Source organism: Stenella coeruleoalba (genome assembly GCF_951394435.1).
Source record: "Stenella coeruleoalba genome assembly, chromosome: 14".
Taxonomy (NCBI): Eukaryota; Metazoa; Chordata; class Mammalia; order Artiodactyla; family Delphinidae; genus Stenella; species Stenella coeruleoalba.
This window is the reverse complement of record NC_137160.1, coordinates 73,186,139-73,202,792: the sequence shown is the minus strand read 5'-3', so window position 1 is coordinate 73,202,792 and position 16,654 is coordinate 73,186,139. Positions and strand designations below refer to the sequence as shown.

At 46.6% G+C, this 16,654-nt stretch overlaps 2 protein-coding genes across 4 annotated transcripts in view; one reads left to right on the top strand and one right to left on the bottom strand.

Annotated features, from left to right (window-relative positions):
* RNF10 (ring finger protein 10) overlaps nt 1–7,236 on the top strand; it is a 32,648-nt gene extending 25,412 nt beyond the window's left edge. The window contains exons 13-16 of one of the 3 annotated variants that reach the window (XM_079942066.1): nt 2,396–2,496; nt 4,882–4,939; nt 5,037–5,195; nt 5,796–7,236. In XM_079942066.1, the coding sequence (XP_079798192.1) occupies nt 2,396–2,496; nt 4,882–4,939; nt 5,037–5,195; nt 5,796–5,872 (395 nt within the window). In that variant the 3' untranslated portion in view covers nt 5,873–7,236. Of the gene's footprint in view, nt 1–2,395; nt 2,497–4,881; nt 4,940–5,036; nt 5,761–5,795 lie in introns of those variants that run through there. The other 2 variants (XM_079942065.1, XM_079942064.1) reach the window with 2 other exon arrangements.
* Nucleotides 7,237–7,987: 751 nt separating this feature from the next.
* On the bottom strand, nt 7,988–10,208 carry POP5 (POP5 homolog, ribonuclease P/MRP subunit). The gene is made up of 5 exons (XM_079942148.1): nt 10,165–10,208; nt 9,955–10,097; nt 8,771–8,920; nt 8,506–8,589; nt 7,988–8,393 (listed from the first exon to the last, which is right to left on the bottom strand). The coding sequence occupies exons 1-5, from the start codon at nt 10,182–10,184 to the stop codon at nt 8,278–8,280; spliced, it is 513 nt and encodes a 170-aa protein (XP_079798274.1). The 5' UTR covers nt 10,185–10,208; the 3' UTR covers nt 7,988–8,277.
* Nucleotides 10,209–16,654: the final 6,446 nt, after the last annotated feature.

Below are 16,654 nucleotides of genomic sequence, written 5' to 3'. Positions count from 1 at the left end.
GAAATTCTTTACACCTACTGAAAAAGGAAATAGCTCTCTTCCTGAACTAATGGATAGACCTTTAAGATAAAAGGAAGTTGTAGAACAAGACAAAACATGACACCATTTTTGGGTTAAAAAAGCCACACACACAAAAAAAAAAAAAAAGCCACACAAAACAAAGCATTTCAGTATGGGTTTATATGTCTAAATGTATAGAAAAATACTGGGATGATTGTGTTCCAGACCGGTAACAGTGTTCCACTCTAAGGAGTGAGGGCAGGATTGAGAGGCCTTCAGCCTTTTTTTTTAGCATCTTTATTTGCGTATAATTGCTTTACAATGTTGTGTTAGTCTCTGCTATATAACAAAGTGAATCAGCTATATGCATACATATATCCCCATATCCCCTCCCTCTTGCATCTCCCTCCTACCCTCCCTATCTCACCCCTCTAGTTGGTCACAAAGCACCGAGCTGATCTCCTGTGCTATGCAGCTGCTTCCCACTAGCTGTTTTTTTTTGTTTGTTTTTTTTAAATTAATTAATTAATTATTTTTGGCTGTGTTGGGTCTTCGTTTCTGTGCGAGGGCTTTCTCTAGTTGCGGCGAGCGGGGGCCACTCTTCATTGCGGTGCAGGGGCCTCTCACTATCGCGGCCTCTCTTGTTGTGGAGCACAGGCTCCAGACGCGCAGGCTCAGTAGTTGTGGCTCACGGGCCTAGTTGCTCTGCGGCATGTGGGATCTTCCCAGACCAGGGTTCGAACCCGTGTCCCCTGCATTGGCAGGCAGATTCTCAACCACTGCGCCACCAGGGAAGCCCCCCCACTAGCTGTTTTACATTTGGTAGTGTATATGTGTCCATGCCACTCTCTCACTTTGTCCCAGCTTACCCTTCCCCCTCCCCGTGTCCTCAAGTCCATTCTCTACATCTGCGTCTTTATTTCTCTCCTGCCCCTAGGTTCATCAGAACCATTTTATTATTTAGATTCCATATGTATGTGTTAGCATACGGTATTTGTTTTTCTGACTGACTTCACTCTGTATGACAGCCTCTAGGTCCATCCACCTCACTACAAATAACTCAATTTCGTTTCTTTTTATGGCTGAGTAATATTGCATTGTATATATGTGCCACATCTTTATCATTCATCTGTCGATGGACACTTAGGTTGCTTCCATGTCCTGGCTACTGTAAATAGTGCTGCAGTGAACATTGTAGTACATGACTCTCTTTGAATTATGGTTTTCTCAGGGTATAGGCCTTCAGCCTTTTAAAAATGTTTTTCCTTATATATAGAATGTGTTAATGTGTCATGAAATTAAACAGTTAAAAGGAGTTACTATAATTTCAGAGAGCTGTCTTTTCTGATCTTCATCCTCCTGGCAGATAGTTTCTGATACTTAAAATTTATTTTTGTCAGGCATTTTCAATGAAAAGTCCAAGATCAGAATATTTAAAACTCTTGGTGACCCTTGTGATCATATGCCCATCACTTGGCAGATTTAGGAACCTGAGACCAAGGCAGGGACTTGGTTAGTGGCAGGGACTGGGACTAGAATCTGGGTCTTGAGGGCTGCACAACACTTATGCTCTTCATAATGAGAAGAGAGCTACTAAAGGAACTACTAAAGCTACTAAAGGAACATGGCAAAACACTGACTACATCATCTGTGATAAAAAGATTGCGTTTTCACATACTAGCTTTTCTGAAGTTATTTGGGCTTTAATGTATTCAGGCAAGAGCAGTTGGATGGTCCTAGGAATAAAAGTACCACAGAGCCCTGGCTGACTGTGGCAGGGCCTGCTGCTGGGAGAGTGAATAGGCCTCTCCCTCCCAGCAGTGATCAGGGCAGTGGGTAGACTGATCTGTGGGAAATGTTCAACCCTAGGTCAGAAAGGATGGAAAAGACTAATTTCCCTAGGGAGTATCAGGGAAAAGCTTGCATCTTGCTGGATTTTGCTGCTGTATGTGTTTTGGATTCTAACTGAATATTCCCAGGTCATAGACTTCTTTTGGCGGGAACATAAAGGCTGACATGATTACATTTTATATCTTTTCTTGGAGCTTTTTCATCCATATAAAACCATTCTCTGACAGTCCGATACCTAGGCCTTGAGAACCGGCTGATGTGGAGAGGATTTTTCTTACCGTGGGAATAGATTTTGCTATGCCTTCTAGTGTTATTGTAACCATTAAACTTTTCTCTCTCTATGGTGATCACTCCTGTGAACAATAGGCCATGTTCTTGGTTTTATAAGCATATGGCAGAGTTGAAAGTGGATCACAGTTAGCTTTCTGAGGCAGGGTTGGTAATTATCCAGACCCGATTCTGGGTTTGTTTCTTCTTTCTTATTAACAGGACACTAACTTTTTGGAACTTGACTTGTATAATCAGGTCTCTGGTTCCCTTTCAGACTTCCTGCTGACCCCTCTGTCACCCACGGCCAGTCAGGGCAGTTCTTCATTCTGCGTTGGGAGTCTGGAAGAAGACTCTCCCTTCCCTTCCTTTGCCCAGGTAAACCTGTTGCTTGTGAAGCAGCCCAAGGGTATTTAACATGAACTCTGATGCTTGTTCTTTCTGGAAATCCCTCTGTTGGAGATGGGGAGACTTACAGGCTAATGTTGCACTGACTCTAATAACCATGGAAGGCTTTTTAAAGATGGAAGGTCATGGAGTTAGTCTCAGATATTACCATAGACTTACCAAGGAAAGTGGCTAAGAGTAGTTGAGGAAGAATCAGGGGTTTTAATTATTTAACACATCAATAGATACTTTTATACTGAGCACTGTTCTAGGGGCTGGGGATATGTTAGTCAATTTTAACTGGTCCCTGGTTCTAGGACCTCTGATTCAGTGGTATCTGTTACATACAATAAACCATTCTTCTTCACTTTGGGAAAGGGAAAGTTGTCTTGATTATCCTGTAAGTAGCCAAATCAGCTTTCTTGAGGAGTTGGGTTGGAGGCAACACTAGGCTAGTGAGATTTGATGTCAGATCAGTATTAATCTTTAAAACAAGCAAAACACTCAGCATTCCTGTATTCAGATAACTGAGGAAGATGGACAGACAGCTTGACAAGCAGCCTTGTAGGAGGTTAGTGTTCACTTCTTTGGGGCTAGTTTGGAATCGTTAGCTTAACAGTTCTTTAGAGCAGTTAGTTGATCTGGGTATTTCTCACGTACAAACGGCAGTTTGTGCTGAGGAATAAGCAGGAATTGAACTTTGGTGAGGAGAGTCTTTGAAGTCAAGGAGGATGAAATAATTGAGAGCAATCCTGAGAATGAACTGCTAGGTTTCAGAGGTTATAAGCAAGTGGCTCCTAGGAGTTAGGTCAATGCCTAAGTTGTTTTTTTAGCTAGGTTTTACTGCCATTGCTTTTTTCAACTTTATAGTTTGAAAAACTTCAAACTTAAAGAGTTGAAAGAATAGTATAATGAACATTCATACCTTTCACCCAGATTTACCAGTTGTTACTATTTTGCTATATTTGCTTGCTTTTCTCTCTTTTTTTTTGCTATGTTGAAAGTAAGTTACAGACCTCATGAATGACACTTGACAACTAAATACTTGGGAGATACATGCCCCCAAAATGACATTCTCCTGTATAACTACAATTACCATTATCACATCAAAGACAGCTGATTTAATACTATCTAAGATGCCACATATTTTTATTTTCCCATTTGTTTCAGTGTCCTGTATTGTTTTCAGTCAGATTTAATCAAAGACTATTCATTGCATTTAGGTTTTCAAGTCTCTTTAGTGTCCTTTGATCCATAACGGTTCCTCTGGCTTCTGTTTTTTTGTTTTTTACCTGTGACATGGATATTTTTGAAGCATCCAGACCAGTTGTTCTATAGATTATCCTATAGTTGAGATTTTTCTGATTGTTTCTTTATGAGTGGACTCAGGTTAAACATTTAAACATTTTTGTCAAGATTAAAATATAGGTGATATATTTTAATGACCTTGGAAGAGTAAGATGATTCAGATGTCGTACTATTGGACCCCAGACTCCCAGGGACCAAGGGAGCAGATCATCAAAGTGTGGCACATGATGAAGTTTATCAGTGAAATCAGCATCTGCCAGTTGAACTCATCTTGCACAACATGCAAGCCCCACTTTGGTAAACATTTAGGACAGGCATTCCTACTTGTATCTTCTTGGGGTTGTCTTTTGGTAAAATTCACCCTGCTTTGAGTGGCATGGTATGTGTGGCAGCTGGGATGCATAGTGGCCCTCAGCACTTACAAAGCTGGTCTTGGCCAAGTGGGATGAAAAATTTCCTCACTCAGGGGCAAGAGGAATTGTTGTTCTGATTTTACTGTACTTGCAGGAATATGGTTTATGGCTGGATCTAAAAGTTAATAGTTAAAGAACTATTGGAAAAGCAAAGACCACAAGGTAACGAGGGCTGTGGGAGCAGTTTCGAGATAAAGTTAAATTGATTTTTGTGGCCTTAAGTAACTGAGGTTTGATAGCCAGGTGGTTTGTTTTAAAATTGGAAGGTCCTGTACACTCCTTATTCTAAGAGGTTGATGTTTTTAGGAGTCTCCAGAAGAGTAGGAAAATTTGTCAGAAGCAGGCAATGACACAGTCAGGATTCCCAGCTTCAGAATCTGAGTATGAATCTCTTGTGCCTTCTTTGCAATATGCTTTACCTGTTTGCTAAGGAACAACTGGTTTCCCACCTTGTGAGTTTCATTGCCAGTTCCATTGGTCAGGATATAGAGGACATGACCAAAACAGTGTTAAGGAGAGAAGTATCTAGAAAATCTTTTTCCCAGAGGGGTAGTTGGTTCTTTGTCTCCCGTACCAGTCGGTGTCAAGGTAGGAGTCTGGAGAAGAAATGGCGTCAGTTACTTAAATTCTTTCCTCCCCTTTCCCACTTTGGCAGATGCTGAGAATTGGAAAAGCAAAAGCAGATGTGTGGCCCAAAACTGCTCCAAAGAAAGGTGAGAACAGCCCTCTGGTAAAGGGGAAATTTGGCCCCTTTCAGAAGGTAAAAGGCTCTAGTGTTGTTTCTACAATTTTAACACTGGTGTTTTTTAGGTGAAAACAGCTTAGGTCCTCCTGCCCCTGTGGACAGCGATGGGGAGAGTGATAACTCAGACCGTGTTCCTGTGCCCAGTTTCCAGAATTCCTTCAGCCAAGCTATTGAAGCAGCCTTCATGAAACTGGACACGCCAGCTACTTCAGATCCCCTCTCTGGTAAAGGCACAGAAGTGGGGTGCTCAGCTCAGGGCTGTCATTCCCTCCTGGATCCAGTGGCAGACATCACTAATCAGTTGCATTTTTCCCTCTGAGCCTCAGGGCTCACGTTCTAGTGTCAACTAACATTCCATTTGGTACGTTAGCACCTTTTTGCACCCCAGATTAGTTCTTTTGAGGCCTTGGTGTGAAATTCTGAGGACCTTTTTTTTTTTTTAACCTTCTAAGACACAGTGGTGGAGGGTGGCTAATAGATGAAGAAGGTCAGGCTTGAAGCACACCCCCGCTCTGTGGTGTTCATGAACTAGATAAGAACAACACTGGCATTTATGCGTGCTTCCTGTGTGCCTGGCGTTGTGCTAATTTTATTCTCCCAATACCATATTAAATGGGTATAATTCACATTACAGACGAGGAGCTGGGCTGGGGACGTAAGTGATGTACCTGAAGACAAACACCAGAGTGTGCAAGGACTGGTATTTGAATCCAGGTCTAATTCCAGAGCCTGCACTCCTAGCTGCCTGCGACTATCATTAATGAAAACTGGCCAGGGGCAAGGCGATGGCATTCTAAGCTAAGCTGTTTCTGTTTTCTGTTTAGAAGAGAAAGGAGGAAAGAAAAGAAAAAAACAGAAACAGAAGCTCCTGTTCAGCACCTCAGTCGTCCACACCAAGTGACACTACTGGCCTGGCTACCTTCTCCATCTGGTTTTCTTTTTTCTGCGCTTTTGTTTTGCTGCTGTAATTTTTAAGTATTTGAGTTTGAACAGATTAGCTCTGGGGGGAGGGGGTTTCCACAATGTGAGGGGGAACCAAGAAAATTTTAAATACAGTGTATTTTCCAGCTTCCTGTCTTCACACCAAAATAAAGTATTGACACTCACAAGAGATCTCTTCCTGCCACGGTTTTTAGTTTGTTGCCAGGTTAGTCTTTTTGACCCGTGTGTAGTTAGTTTTTCTCAACCTGAACTAAGTTTGAGTCCCTTGGAGCAGCCCACATCAGTGTTAGTGTTACAGCATTGCTCTGCTGTGACATCTTGTGTCAGGGCACCATGCTTTCAGCACACCTAATAGTTGAATCTTTTCTATCTGTTCAGTTCTCCTCTTGTTATCTTTAAGAAACAGAGGGATGGGAATAATATGGATTTAGGACACCCAGCTTAAATTGCAGTTTTTCTTCTGACAAATAACCACGCTGTGGTGTCAGACCCAGGTTGCACTGGCATGTGTGATGGAGGGTTTTGCCTCTTGAACGTGGCTTCTGTTTGGCAAGGAAAGCTGTAACTGTCATTGACGAAGGAAGCTTGGGGACTTGGCAACCTTTGGATCAAGCTTGTTTCAAGTGACAGTGGCCTGAGTTACAGGAACAGAGGAGCCTGGCACAACCGGAGGAAGAGCAGGACAGGTTTAAAAGCGGTGGGCTTGCCCACTGCCTCCCTGTTGCCTAGAGCAGTCTTATGCCTTGGTTTCAGCTGAAGTTGGCTGATGTGAACTATTTTGCTGCTTAATAAAGTAACCTCTAGGTGTAATAGACGATGAAGGCCAATAGTTGGAATAAATCACCTCCACAAGCATTGTGAGCATTCTGGTTTCTTTAAGATGATTTCAGGGCAGCTTTTTTTATTTTTTTTTTAGTATTTATCTGTTTGGTTGCACTGGGTCTTAGTTGTGGCTGGCGGGCTCCTTAGTTGTGGCATGTGAACTCTTAGTTGCAACATGCATGTGGGATCTAGTTCCCTGACCAGGGATCAAACCTGGGCCCCCTGTATTGGGAGCATTGAGGCTTACCCCTTGCACCACCAGGGAAGTCGCTAGACATATACTTTTTTTTTTTTTTTTGTGGTACGTGGGCCTCTCACTGTTGTGGCCTCTCCAGTTGTGGAGCACAGGCTCCGGACGCGCAGGCTCAGCGGCCATGGCCCACGGGCCCAGCCGCTCCACGGCATGTGGGATCTTCCTGGACCGGGGCACGAACCCGTGTCCCCTGCATCGGCAGGCGGACTCTCAACCACTGTGCCACCAGGGAAGACCTATACTTCCTAATAGATTAATAGCTACTATGAGCTTGAGCAATTCGAGTAATGCCTTTAGGTCAGGCCTAAAGGGTTCTTGAGCTGGGTTTAACTCTAACCTCCCATTCTTAAAAGGAAGAGATCCTGGGTCAGGAACTCTTCTGGGTGGATGAAGGGGCATGTGAAGCAAAAAATCACAAATCTTTGTTAAATATTTAAGGGACTTTGAGTGATGTCCATTTCATTAAGGAGAAGATAGGTCCTAGAAATGTCTTTCATAGGTAGCAGATCAAAACTGATCATAGTCTCTTCTCCCTCCTAATTCCTGTGAGTGCACTGTCTCACCTGCCTTCAGGTACCAGGCAGGTAAAAGGCAATGGGGAAGGGTGGAACTGCGGAAAACTACCAGAAGTTGGCAGCTGCTGCTTGACTTCGTAATAATGAGGTCAGGTGAGACCAGGTTTTTTCCCCACTCAAAACTGCAAGAACTGTACTTTTTGTCAGGTTACCTGGTTAAGTATTGGCAAGGAATCTGGAATTCTTAAGGTCCTGTGGGTCAGTACTGAGACCAGCTATAGATCTGTGCCAGTTTAGTTGCTGTGTCTCACTAAAACTGCTACTCTGAATGACCTGGATTACTTAGGGCCCATCCTAGGGGCAGGGGTACAAGGTTTCAAGTGGGAGGCTGTGCATCTAGTACCACATGGGGAGCCAGTTTTCCAGCCGAGGGTGGAGGGGTGAAAGAGACTAGGCCAAGCATGAACTTCACATGCGCACTAAACACTACAGAAGCCAAATACATTTATTAAACCTGCTCTCAGCCAGGCAGTTAGATACAAAGATGTCTATAACTCCAGGGGCTTCACAACCTCCAGAACCACTTAACCAGGCAATGCTGGGTAAAGGTGACTTCGATTAGTTTTAAGCAAATAAGTCCATTTTGAGCTGGTCACTTGGCCTCTGGTCAGCAGTCATCCTGTTTGAGAAGTACAGAAGATGCTGCTGCCTCCCAGAATGTCCTGTCCCAACAAGTGGGCCCTGAGGCTGGGGCACAGGGCAGTCTGTAGAGGTTCACTCCATTGCCTCAGCAGCCTCCTCACCACCACTGTCTGAAAGCTCCTCCCCAGCCGACGACTCCTCTAGTAAACAGCTTCTTGTGACAGACTTCTGGATAGCCTCTCGTTCTCCTGAAGAAAGTACAGTACGGGTGATTAAAGATGTCTTTGGGAGTGGCCTTTCATTCAGCTGGAGGAGGAGGCCAGTCACTTGCTCAGTGGGCACAGGGCTAGCGTGCCTTACCTTCATCAGTGCAGTTCTGCAACAGGATCAACAGCTGTCTCCTGTTGTACTGAATCAGGAACTTCTGACATGTTCTGATTGTACCTGGCACATGAAAGAGCTTTGTGGTCAACAGCTTGTGAAAAGTGTTTGCCTCAAGAGTCTTGCAGAGCTAGGAAAAAGTATCTTGCTCTTGGCAGGAGAGCAGGAAGATCCACCCACCACTGAAGACTGAACACTGAGCTTGTTACCTATTGGAAATGAGACATATCACATGCACCCATACCTCCCACGTGTAAGGTGTTGAGAAAACACGGGTAATGGTGTCCTTTGTTCTCCAAGTATGTGATAAAGGGAAGAGCTGACCACACAAGCCGGTAGAATTCCTTCCTGCATCGAAGTAGCACTATTCCGGTATAGGCATTGAGGTATCGCACTACAGCAGGAAAAAAAAAAATCATTTGGGGAAACTGGATTTTCGGGAATGGGTTAAACATCTTGGGGTAATTCAGAGCCTATGCGCTAGAGATCCTTCAAGGCAGTGGCAGCTGGGATGCATTAAGCAAGAACTGATTTCTGAAGAAAAAAAAATTAGGACAGACCTTCATTTACAGAAGGGAGAGAAACAACATCCAGTGCCTCGCACACCACTCAGAATTGGTGAATTCAGAATTTAAAACGGTCTTCTAATCGACTGACTAGTTAATGAATGGGTGGGGAGCGTATAGATCCATCTTCCTCAGAAAACCCTTGGCTGAAAAGCAAGTTGCTCTGCAACTGGTCTATGCAGGTTCTTGTAGCAGCCAACTGGGTCTCACCTGATGTAGGAGAGTTGTGCCTACGTGCATTCCTTATACTGGATTCAATTTTGAGTAGATGGTAAGAGAATGAGTTTACATAGAGTGCCTGTTGAAAGGGCCTTCTACATTTACCTACACACATTCTGTACTTCACAGGCCCTTTTCAGGGTTAATTTTGACAATGTTTTTTCCATGTGATGTCAACGTAACCAGTCAAGTAACTTAGAACCATACACGGCTTCCCTCATTTAATTTTCACCATCCTGTTAAACAATACATATGTCAAATAGGTACAGGGGGTTCTTGCCCAAAGTCTCACTGCTTACTGCTCTTAGCTCTCCGCCTAACTCTGGACTCACGCAGACTTTGGGCTCGGATCCGAGATTCCTAAAAAGGACGATATCTTTTTAAAATTTATTTTGCCCCACCCCCACCCCCCTCATGTGGGATCTTAGTTCCCCCTCCTGGGATCGAACTCGTGCCCCCTGCATTGGAAGCGAGGAGGCTTAACCATCAGGCCTCCAGCAAAGTCCTAAAGGATTATATCTTACATAGGACTGTGCACAGGGCTTGGCAGTTGCTGGGGTCGCTTGTGCCCCTTCTTTCTCCCTCCTCTGGCCACTGCCCCCTCCACGTCCCGCCAGCCCCCGGTTCCCCAGCACCCTCGCACCCGCGAAGCCGATGGAGCAGGCGGCCGCGCCGAAAGTCCCGTGCACGCGGGCAATCGTCTCCCGTACCAGGCCGCCCAGCACTCGGTCCTCCAGACTCAGGCGGCAGCGGGGGTCGTCAGACACCACTTCACAGAGCAGGTACCTAAGGCGGGCGAGAGGGCGGTGAGCGCGGGGCCAGGCCGCCGGGGACCGGGCAAGGGTCTGCTTACCTGTGCTTGAACCGCACCATTGCGGCCTCCGCCTCCAGCAGGCGGATCCGCAAACCGGATGTCTGCTTTCTGGTCGGCGGCCAATGGGAAGTTGTCCTGGCAGCCACTCAGAGGGAGAGGCGGAGCTAGAATGTAGGCGGAGCCCCGTGTCGGTCTCCTTCGAGCTCCTCCTCCCTCTGAGGAGCGCAGGCGGCCTGCTCAGATATTCGCTGATTTGAGTTGTTTGGGAGCTGGATTCCAAGATAGAACACCTTGTGCTGTGATGGGTGGTTACGCCCCACGCTGGAGTTTCCACCGCTGTGTAGGACGCAGCCGCGGCATTCGGAACCTCCAGGACGTTTACCTTCTATTAGCTTGCAACACAGTCGTGTGTGCACTTATATTTTCTCCCCAAGATGGACGGTGGAACTTTTGAAGGCAACACTTTGCACTCACAGGCCAGGGATTGACAAAGGGGAAATCAGACCCTTATTTTCAGATTAGAGCTCGGTTTAATTTCCCCATACAGCCAAATATGTTATTACTGCTTAGGCCTTTCAACAACCTTATGGAGTCGGGTGTATTGTCTTGTTTTTTGTTTGCAAAAACCATCCGTGGTCTTTATATTTTCTGTGTGGAACAGAAATGCACAAAGAAGCAAATAAAAATAAATTATAATCTCAGCACCGAGAGAGAATAATTTATAATGTAGTGGGTTTTCTTCCTTCATTTTCCCCCTGTGCCAGCAGTTCTCCAGTGAGGTCCAGGAAGCACTGGGTTTTCTGAGACTCTTTCAGGAAGTTCCCAAGATCAAATTACTTTCATAATAATACTAAGATGTTATTTGTTTCACTGTCTCAGAGTGGACAGTGAAGTTTTCCAGAGGCCACATAACAGTGCTGACATTATTGCTCTGATGGCTAAGAGAATTGTGTATTGTGTTTTAAACACTTCTCAGTTTTAACAGACATGGTAAATATCAATATATCCCACAAAACAAAAGCTCTTTGGGATCCTCAATAATTTAATGAGTGAAAAGGGGTCCTGAGACAAAAAAAAAGTATGAGATGAGAACTTCTGCCGTATGTTAAATTATATTTTTCCTTTTATTTTCTTTTTAAGAGTAGGATCATACTGGACTTCCCTGGTGGCGTAGTGGTTAAGAATCCGCCTGCCAATGCAGGGTACACGGGTTCGAGCCCTGGTCCGGGAAGATCCCACATGCCGTGGAGCAACTAAGCCCGTGTGCCACAACTACTGAGACTGTGTGCCACAAGTACTGAGTTTGCGTGCCAAAACTACTGAAGCCGGCGTGCCTAGAGTCCGTGCTCCACAACAAGAGAAGCCACCACAATGAGAAGCCTGTGCACCGCAAGGAAGAGTAGCCCCCCGCTCGCCGCAACTAGAGAAAGCCCACGCGCAGCAACAAGACCCAAAGCAGACAAAAAATATATATATATAGGATCATACTGTTTAGTACTCTTCTTTTTTTCCCCTTGAATATCTTTTTTAAAAATTGTCTTAGTGTGGCATAACATACATAAAGCGCATATTAAGTGTACAAATCATTGAATTTTTACATACGTATAGACTTTTGCAACCATTGCCCACATTAAGAGAGCATTTCCAGCACCCAGGAAGGTTCCTGTGCCCTATCCCAGCCATAAACCTTCCCAGAAATGGCTTCTATTCTGACCTCTATCACGATAGATTAGCTTTGCCTGTCCTTGAACTTTATATAAATATAAATCTCCAACAGCATGTTTGTGTGTGCGCGTCTGGCTCCTTTCTCTCAACATATTGTCTGTACGATTCATTCTTGTCATTTGACTATATTTTAATGTCAACTGTTCTTCAAGGTTATTTTTCAGCTGCTAAACTGGTCAATATTCCCACGATGGACGTTTAAATTAGTTCCAGATTTTCTTGTTATACCCAGCACTTTGATGCCCAGCCTTGTAACAAGCTCTTTATATCCATCCCTGATTATTTGTAGACCTGTCATGGACTTGGTGGGCTCTGTGAGGTCCCTGAAGGGAGTCGGGTTTCACAACCGATTGTTTGCAAGATCTGGAATGAGTTCTCAATTTTTCCATCTCTCACTCTAAATCACCTTAAAAGAGGGATGCTAAGGAAGTAAGGGGAAGAGGGAGAGCTGTGGTCCTGCTGAGGGACCAGGGCTCTTTGCCCCTCACCCAAGAACCACCTCTTTATCCAAAAACTGTTCCCGCCAGCGTCCTCCTTTGGTCAGCAGGGGGCGTCAGAGGCTCGTAGTGCGTGGATAAAGTCTCAGCCTCTGAGCTTCCCCCCTCCTCTCCCGTCCCTAAAGTAACTCCCCTAACACTTCCCAGCCTTCAACTCACTTAATCCAAACACCGCGCCAATTTCATAGATGCCGTTGGGGCTTTCAGCAAAGTCACACATCCAATAAGGAGCAGGATCAGAATTCGAACTCCAGGCCATCCGACTCCGTGGTCCTTGCTCCGGTCCACACCGCTGATGTCCTCCGGTGCACGGTTTCGCTGTCCACTTCGTATACACTGGAGAGACTACAGACGTAAATTAGAATCTCCTCTCCGTCGTTTACCAGCCACGTGCTGTGAGGCGGTTGATTCGCGTCTCCAAGATCTCAGTTTCCTCATCTGTGCAACAGGATAATAATGGTTCCTCCCTCATGGGTGCATATGAAATTTAAACCAGATATCGTGGGCAAACGCCTGGCACAGTGAGTGCACAGTAAACGCAGATTTGAGCGAATGATTTACCGCTACCCGCAGGCATAGCCCCAGGGGAAGCACAGCGGGGCGGTCCTGGGCCTCCGCTCCTCCGACCAGGCCGGGCGGCCTGCCTGGAGGCCACACGAGGGTCCCGGGCGGCCGGGAGGGGCGGCGCCGGTGGCTCAGCCCGCTCCCCGCGGTAATTAGCCGGTGTCTGCTCCGGCTGCGCCAGCCGCTAATTACACGTCTCCTAATGAGGCCGGTGGCTGTTTGCAATCACCCGGGTCCCCGGCGCGCGGCGCGGGAGGCCGCGGGGGAATCTGCCCGCTGGGGTGTGGACAGCGGCTGCCTCCCCGGCCAGGAGATCCGCTTGGCGGCGGCGGGTGTGCGCCCCGGCAGTGCCTGACCCCAGAATGCGCGTCCGTCAGTCTTTGGAACCATTATCATCCCGCTTTTACAGGTGAGGAAGGGGCCTGTGGCTCGGAGAAGTGAACTCACAGGCGCGAAAACGCACGCTGGAATGGTCTAATCCTTACCTCCCTGACCCCAAGCCTGTGCTCTTAACCGGCTACTGCCTAGATCAATGGGGTACTTGCTGTTGTGACTCGTGGGACTACTCAGAAGAGTGGGTCTCAGATCAGATAAAAGGAGGAATGGGTGTGTGGGGGGGAACTTCCTTTGAGCTCTTCCCCTCCTTCCCATCTGAAGGTTCTTACTGTCAATTTGCCCTTTTGGATCAGACACAAAGCCGAGTATCAGCTCCAGTAAGTCCCTTAAACCTTACTTGGAAACGTAAATCACACAACCCATTTCTCGGACTGGGAAACCTGGCGCATTCCCTAGGAGGTAGTTGAGGCAACTGCTAAAATGCTCCCATACCATGAAGGTGGGAAGCTGTAACTATGTACCTTGTTCTCAGGGCCTTCTGCGGTGGGATCCAGAGTAGCCGGCTTTATTCTTCATCCTTACGTTCTGGGCTACCAATTTTTTTAAAATAAATTTTATTGGAATATAGTTGATTTAAAATGTGGTGTTTAGTTTCTGCTGTACAGCAAAGTGAAGCAGTTATACATACACATATATCCACTCTTTTAAAAATTCTTTCCCCATATAGGTTATCACAGAGTATTGAGAATTGTCCCTTGTGCTATATTAGTTATCTATTTTATATGTAGTAGTGTGTATATGTCAATCCCAATCTCCCAATTTATCCCTCCCCCTCACCCCATCGCCAGCTACCATTTATTAGGCTCTCTGTTCCAGACACTGTACTGAGCACTTCATGCGCTTGACTTCCTTTAGTCCTCATGACAACCCCATGAATGTAGGCCCCATTATTCTCTGAGGCTCAGGGAGGGGAGTGACTTGTCCAAGGTCTCACAGTAATTTCAGCAGACAGAGACCTTTTGTCTTACCCCCAAACCTGTGCTCTTGACCCCTTGCTCTCTACCTCTTCTGGGATGTCTGGGACCTAGAGGAATGTTCAAGGAAGGCATATACATTCTGAAGTGTCTTTGGCAGCCAGGGGGTCCCGATCAGAGCCTGGATGCTGCCGTGGTGGATGGTGGCAAAGGAACATTGTTCAGCTTCAGCATTTTGTTAATCAGCCGCTGCTCATTAGGGGCTCCTGCTCCTCTAATCCAATCAGCCAATTCCCTATAAAACCTTTATGGGGACAATCTGGATAAAAGTAAACCCTCCATCTGCCTGGCCAGGGGCCTGGGGAGCTGCTGTATCCACTGGGTTGCAGGGGCAGGCACGGCCCTCCCTGGACCTCAGAGACAGAACCATCCTGCTTCTTCCCTCATCCTCCCTGCTTTGTGGACCTCTTTTCCTCTGCCCTGCCTGCTGTGAGGATTCACTCATCCCCAACTTAGTTGAAATTACAAGGACACTACTGTTTGACCCAGCAATTTCTCCACCAGGAATTTATCCCACAGAGATTCTTGCACTTGTGCCCAATGACAGGTAGACTAGGACATGTCTTACAGCATTGTTTGTGATAGCAAAAGGCTACTTCAATGTCTGCCAGAAAGGATCCACTGTATGTGTATATTTATTAGATGACCATGTGCCAGAGAATTTGTTAAATGCTTTACATAGATTGACTCATTTAATCCTCACAACTACCCTATAAAACAGGGACTTAGTTTTATTAACCCCATATGACATGTAACTTGCCGAAGCTTCACACAGCTGGTAAGCAGCAGGGCCAGGGTTTGGACCAGGCAGTTCTTGTCCTTAACCACTATCCTATTCAGCTTCTCTTTCTTTATGTGCATGGAAAATTTCCAGAAGGTGACACAAAAGCTTTGATGGTGGTTAACTGTGGGGAGAAGAATTACAGGTGTGACGTAGGAGGGGGACCTCACTTTTTACTGTGTCCCCTTTTATACCATATTATTTTACCATGTGCATATGTTAGTTTCATAATTTAGAGGAGTTACTGAGCCCCAGTCACTACAGTATGTTATTACTAATCCTTACCTCAACCCTGGCCGTGGGTTCTATCATGACCCCCATTTTGCAGGTAAGGAAGCTGAGCTCACCGAGGTGGTCTTGCTGGGTGACATGCCTGGGAATGGCAAAGGGGTACTGACCCTCAACCCAGTGCTCACTCCCCTAATTTATATTAGCCTCCTGGGCTTGGAAGGCCCAGAGGGGAGAAAAGCAGTTAAAAGCATGGACTCCAGAGCCAGCTTACCTGGGTTCAAGTCCTGACTCAGCCACTCACCAGCTGTGTGACTTTGGGCCAGTCACTTCCCCTCTCTGAACCTCAGTTTCCTCTCTGTGAGAATTAAATGACTTACCTCCATGTCAAGTGCTTAGAACATTACCTCCATGTCAAGTGCTTAGAACAGGGCCTGTCTCATTGTGAACGCTCAAGAAATGTTGAGTATTTTTATACATTGTCCTGAATGCTGTCTTCCCCAATTTCAAGCTCAGAGCAGTTCCATCTCCCAGCTGGTGGGTTCAGCTGTGGCTGCTCCCGTCCCCTCCCTGAAGGGAAAGGCCCAGCCTGCCCTGTGCTCCAGCCTCCAGCAGAAGTCCTTTGGGATCTGTTCTCCTGGGTTATCCCACTGTGGTTGCTGTGATCAGAATTGATCACATCACCAGAGCTGGAAAAAGGGGCAGAGCCGCAGGGCTGGTGTGGCCCAGATCCAGGGTGAGGCTGCGACGGGCGGCCTCCCAGTTCGGGATGTTCCCAGCGCCTTCCCACCGCTCATGTTTGGAGGGAGAAGGGTCTCAAAATAGCTGTTGCTTCCCCAGCACGGCACTAGGCCAGGGACAGGAATAGACATCTGGGGGTGGCCGCCTCAGCTTCCCTCAGGAGCCCTGGGGGACCGGGAATAGGCAGAGGCCAGACTCCCCCCAGTGTGGGGCGGGTGGATCGCGCAGCTGTCGGTATGCAGTGACCCGCCTGTGACAATCCAGCCCATGCCAAGTGTTGCCCCACCTGGGCTGGGGGGTCAGCAGGTCACCAGCACTGGCTAGATCCTGGCCAGGACCTGGACTCTTAGACCAATAGGAAGTGCCCTTCAACACTGGCCCCCACAATCCTCTCTTGGCAGGTGGGGAAACTGAGGCCCGGGGAGAGGTTCACATGCTCGAGATCACAAAGCTGGTTAGAAGCCAAGCTGACGGGAGAGGCAGGCTCTGGGGCTTCTAGAGGCTTTATAGGGTGGTGGTTAAAGGGTTAAAGGACTCAGAATATAGGGGTTCAAATCCAGCCACTACTACTTACATGATCTGTATACATACTCGTGGGCCTCAATTCCATTACCTATAAAATG

What these genes read in the sequence shown, in the direction of transcription:
- POP5 (XM_079942148.1), bottom strand. Translation starts at nt 10,184, where the DNA reads ATGGTGCGGTTCAAGCACAG. An exon ending in CTGCTCCATCGGCTTCGCGG is followed by an intron (nt 8,921 to 9,954) that starts GTGCGAGGGTGC and finishes TTCCTGCTGTAG; the next exon opens with TGCGATACCTCAATGCCTAT. An exon ending in CAACACCTTACACGTGGGAG is followed by an intron (nt 8,590 to 8,770) that starts GTATGGGTGCAT and finishes TTCATGTGCCAG; the next exon opens with GTACAATCAGAACATGTCAG.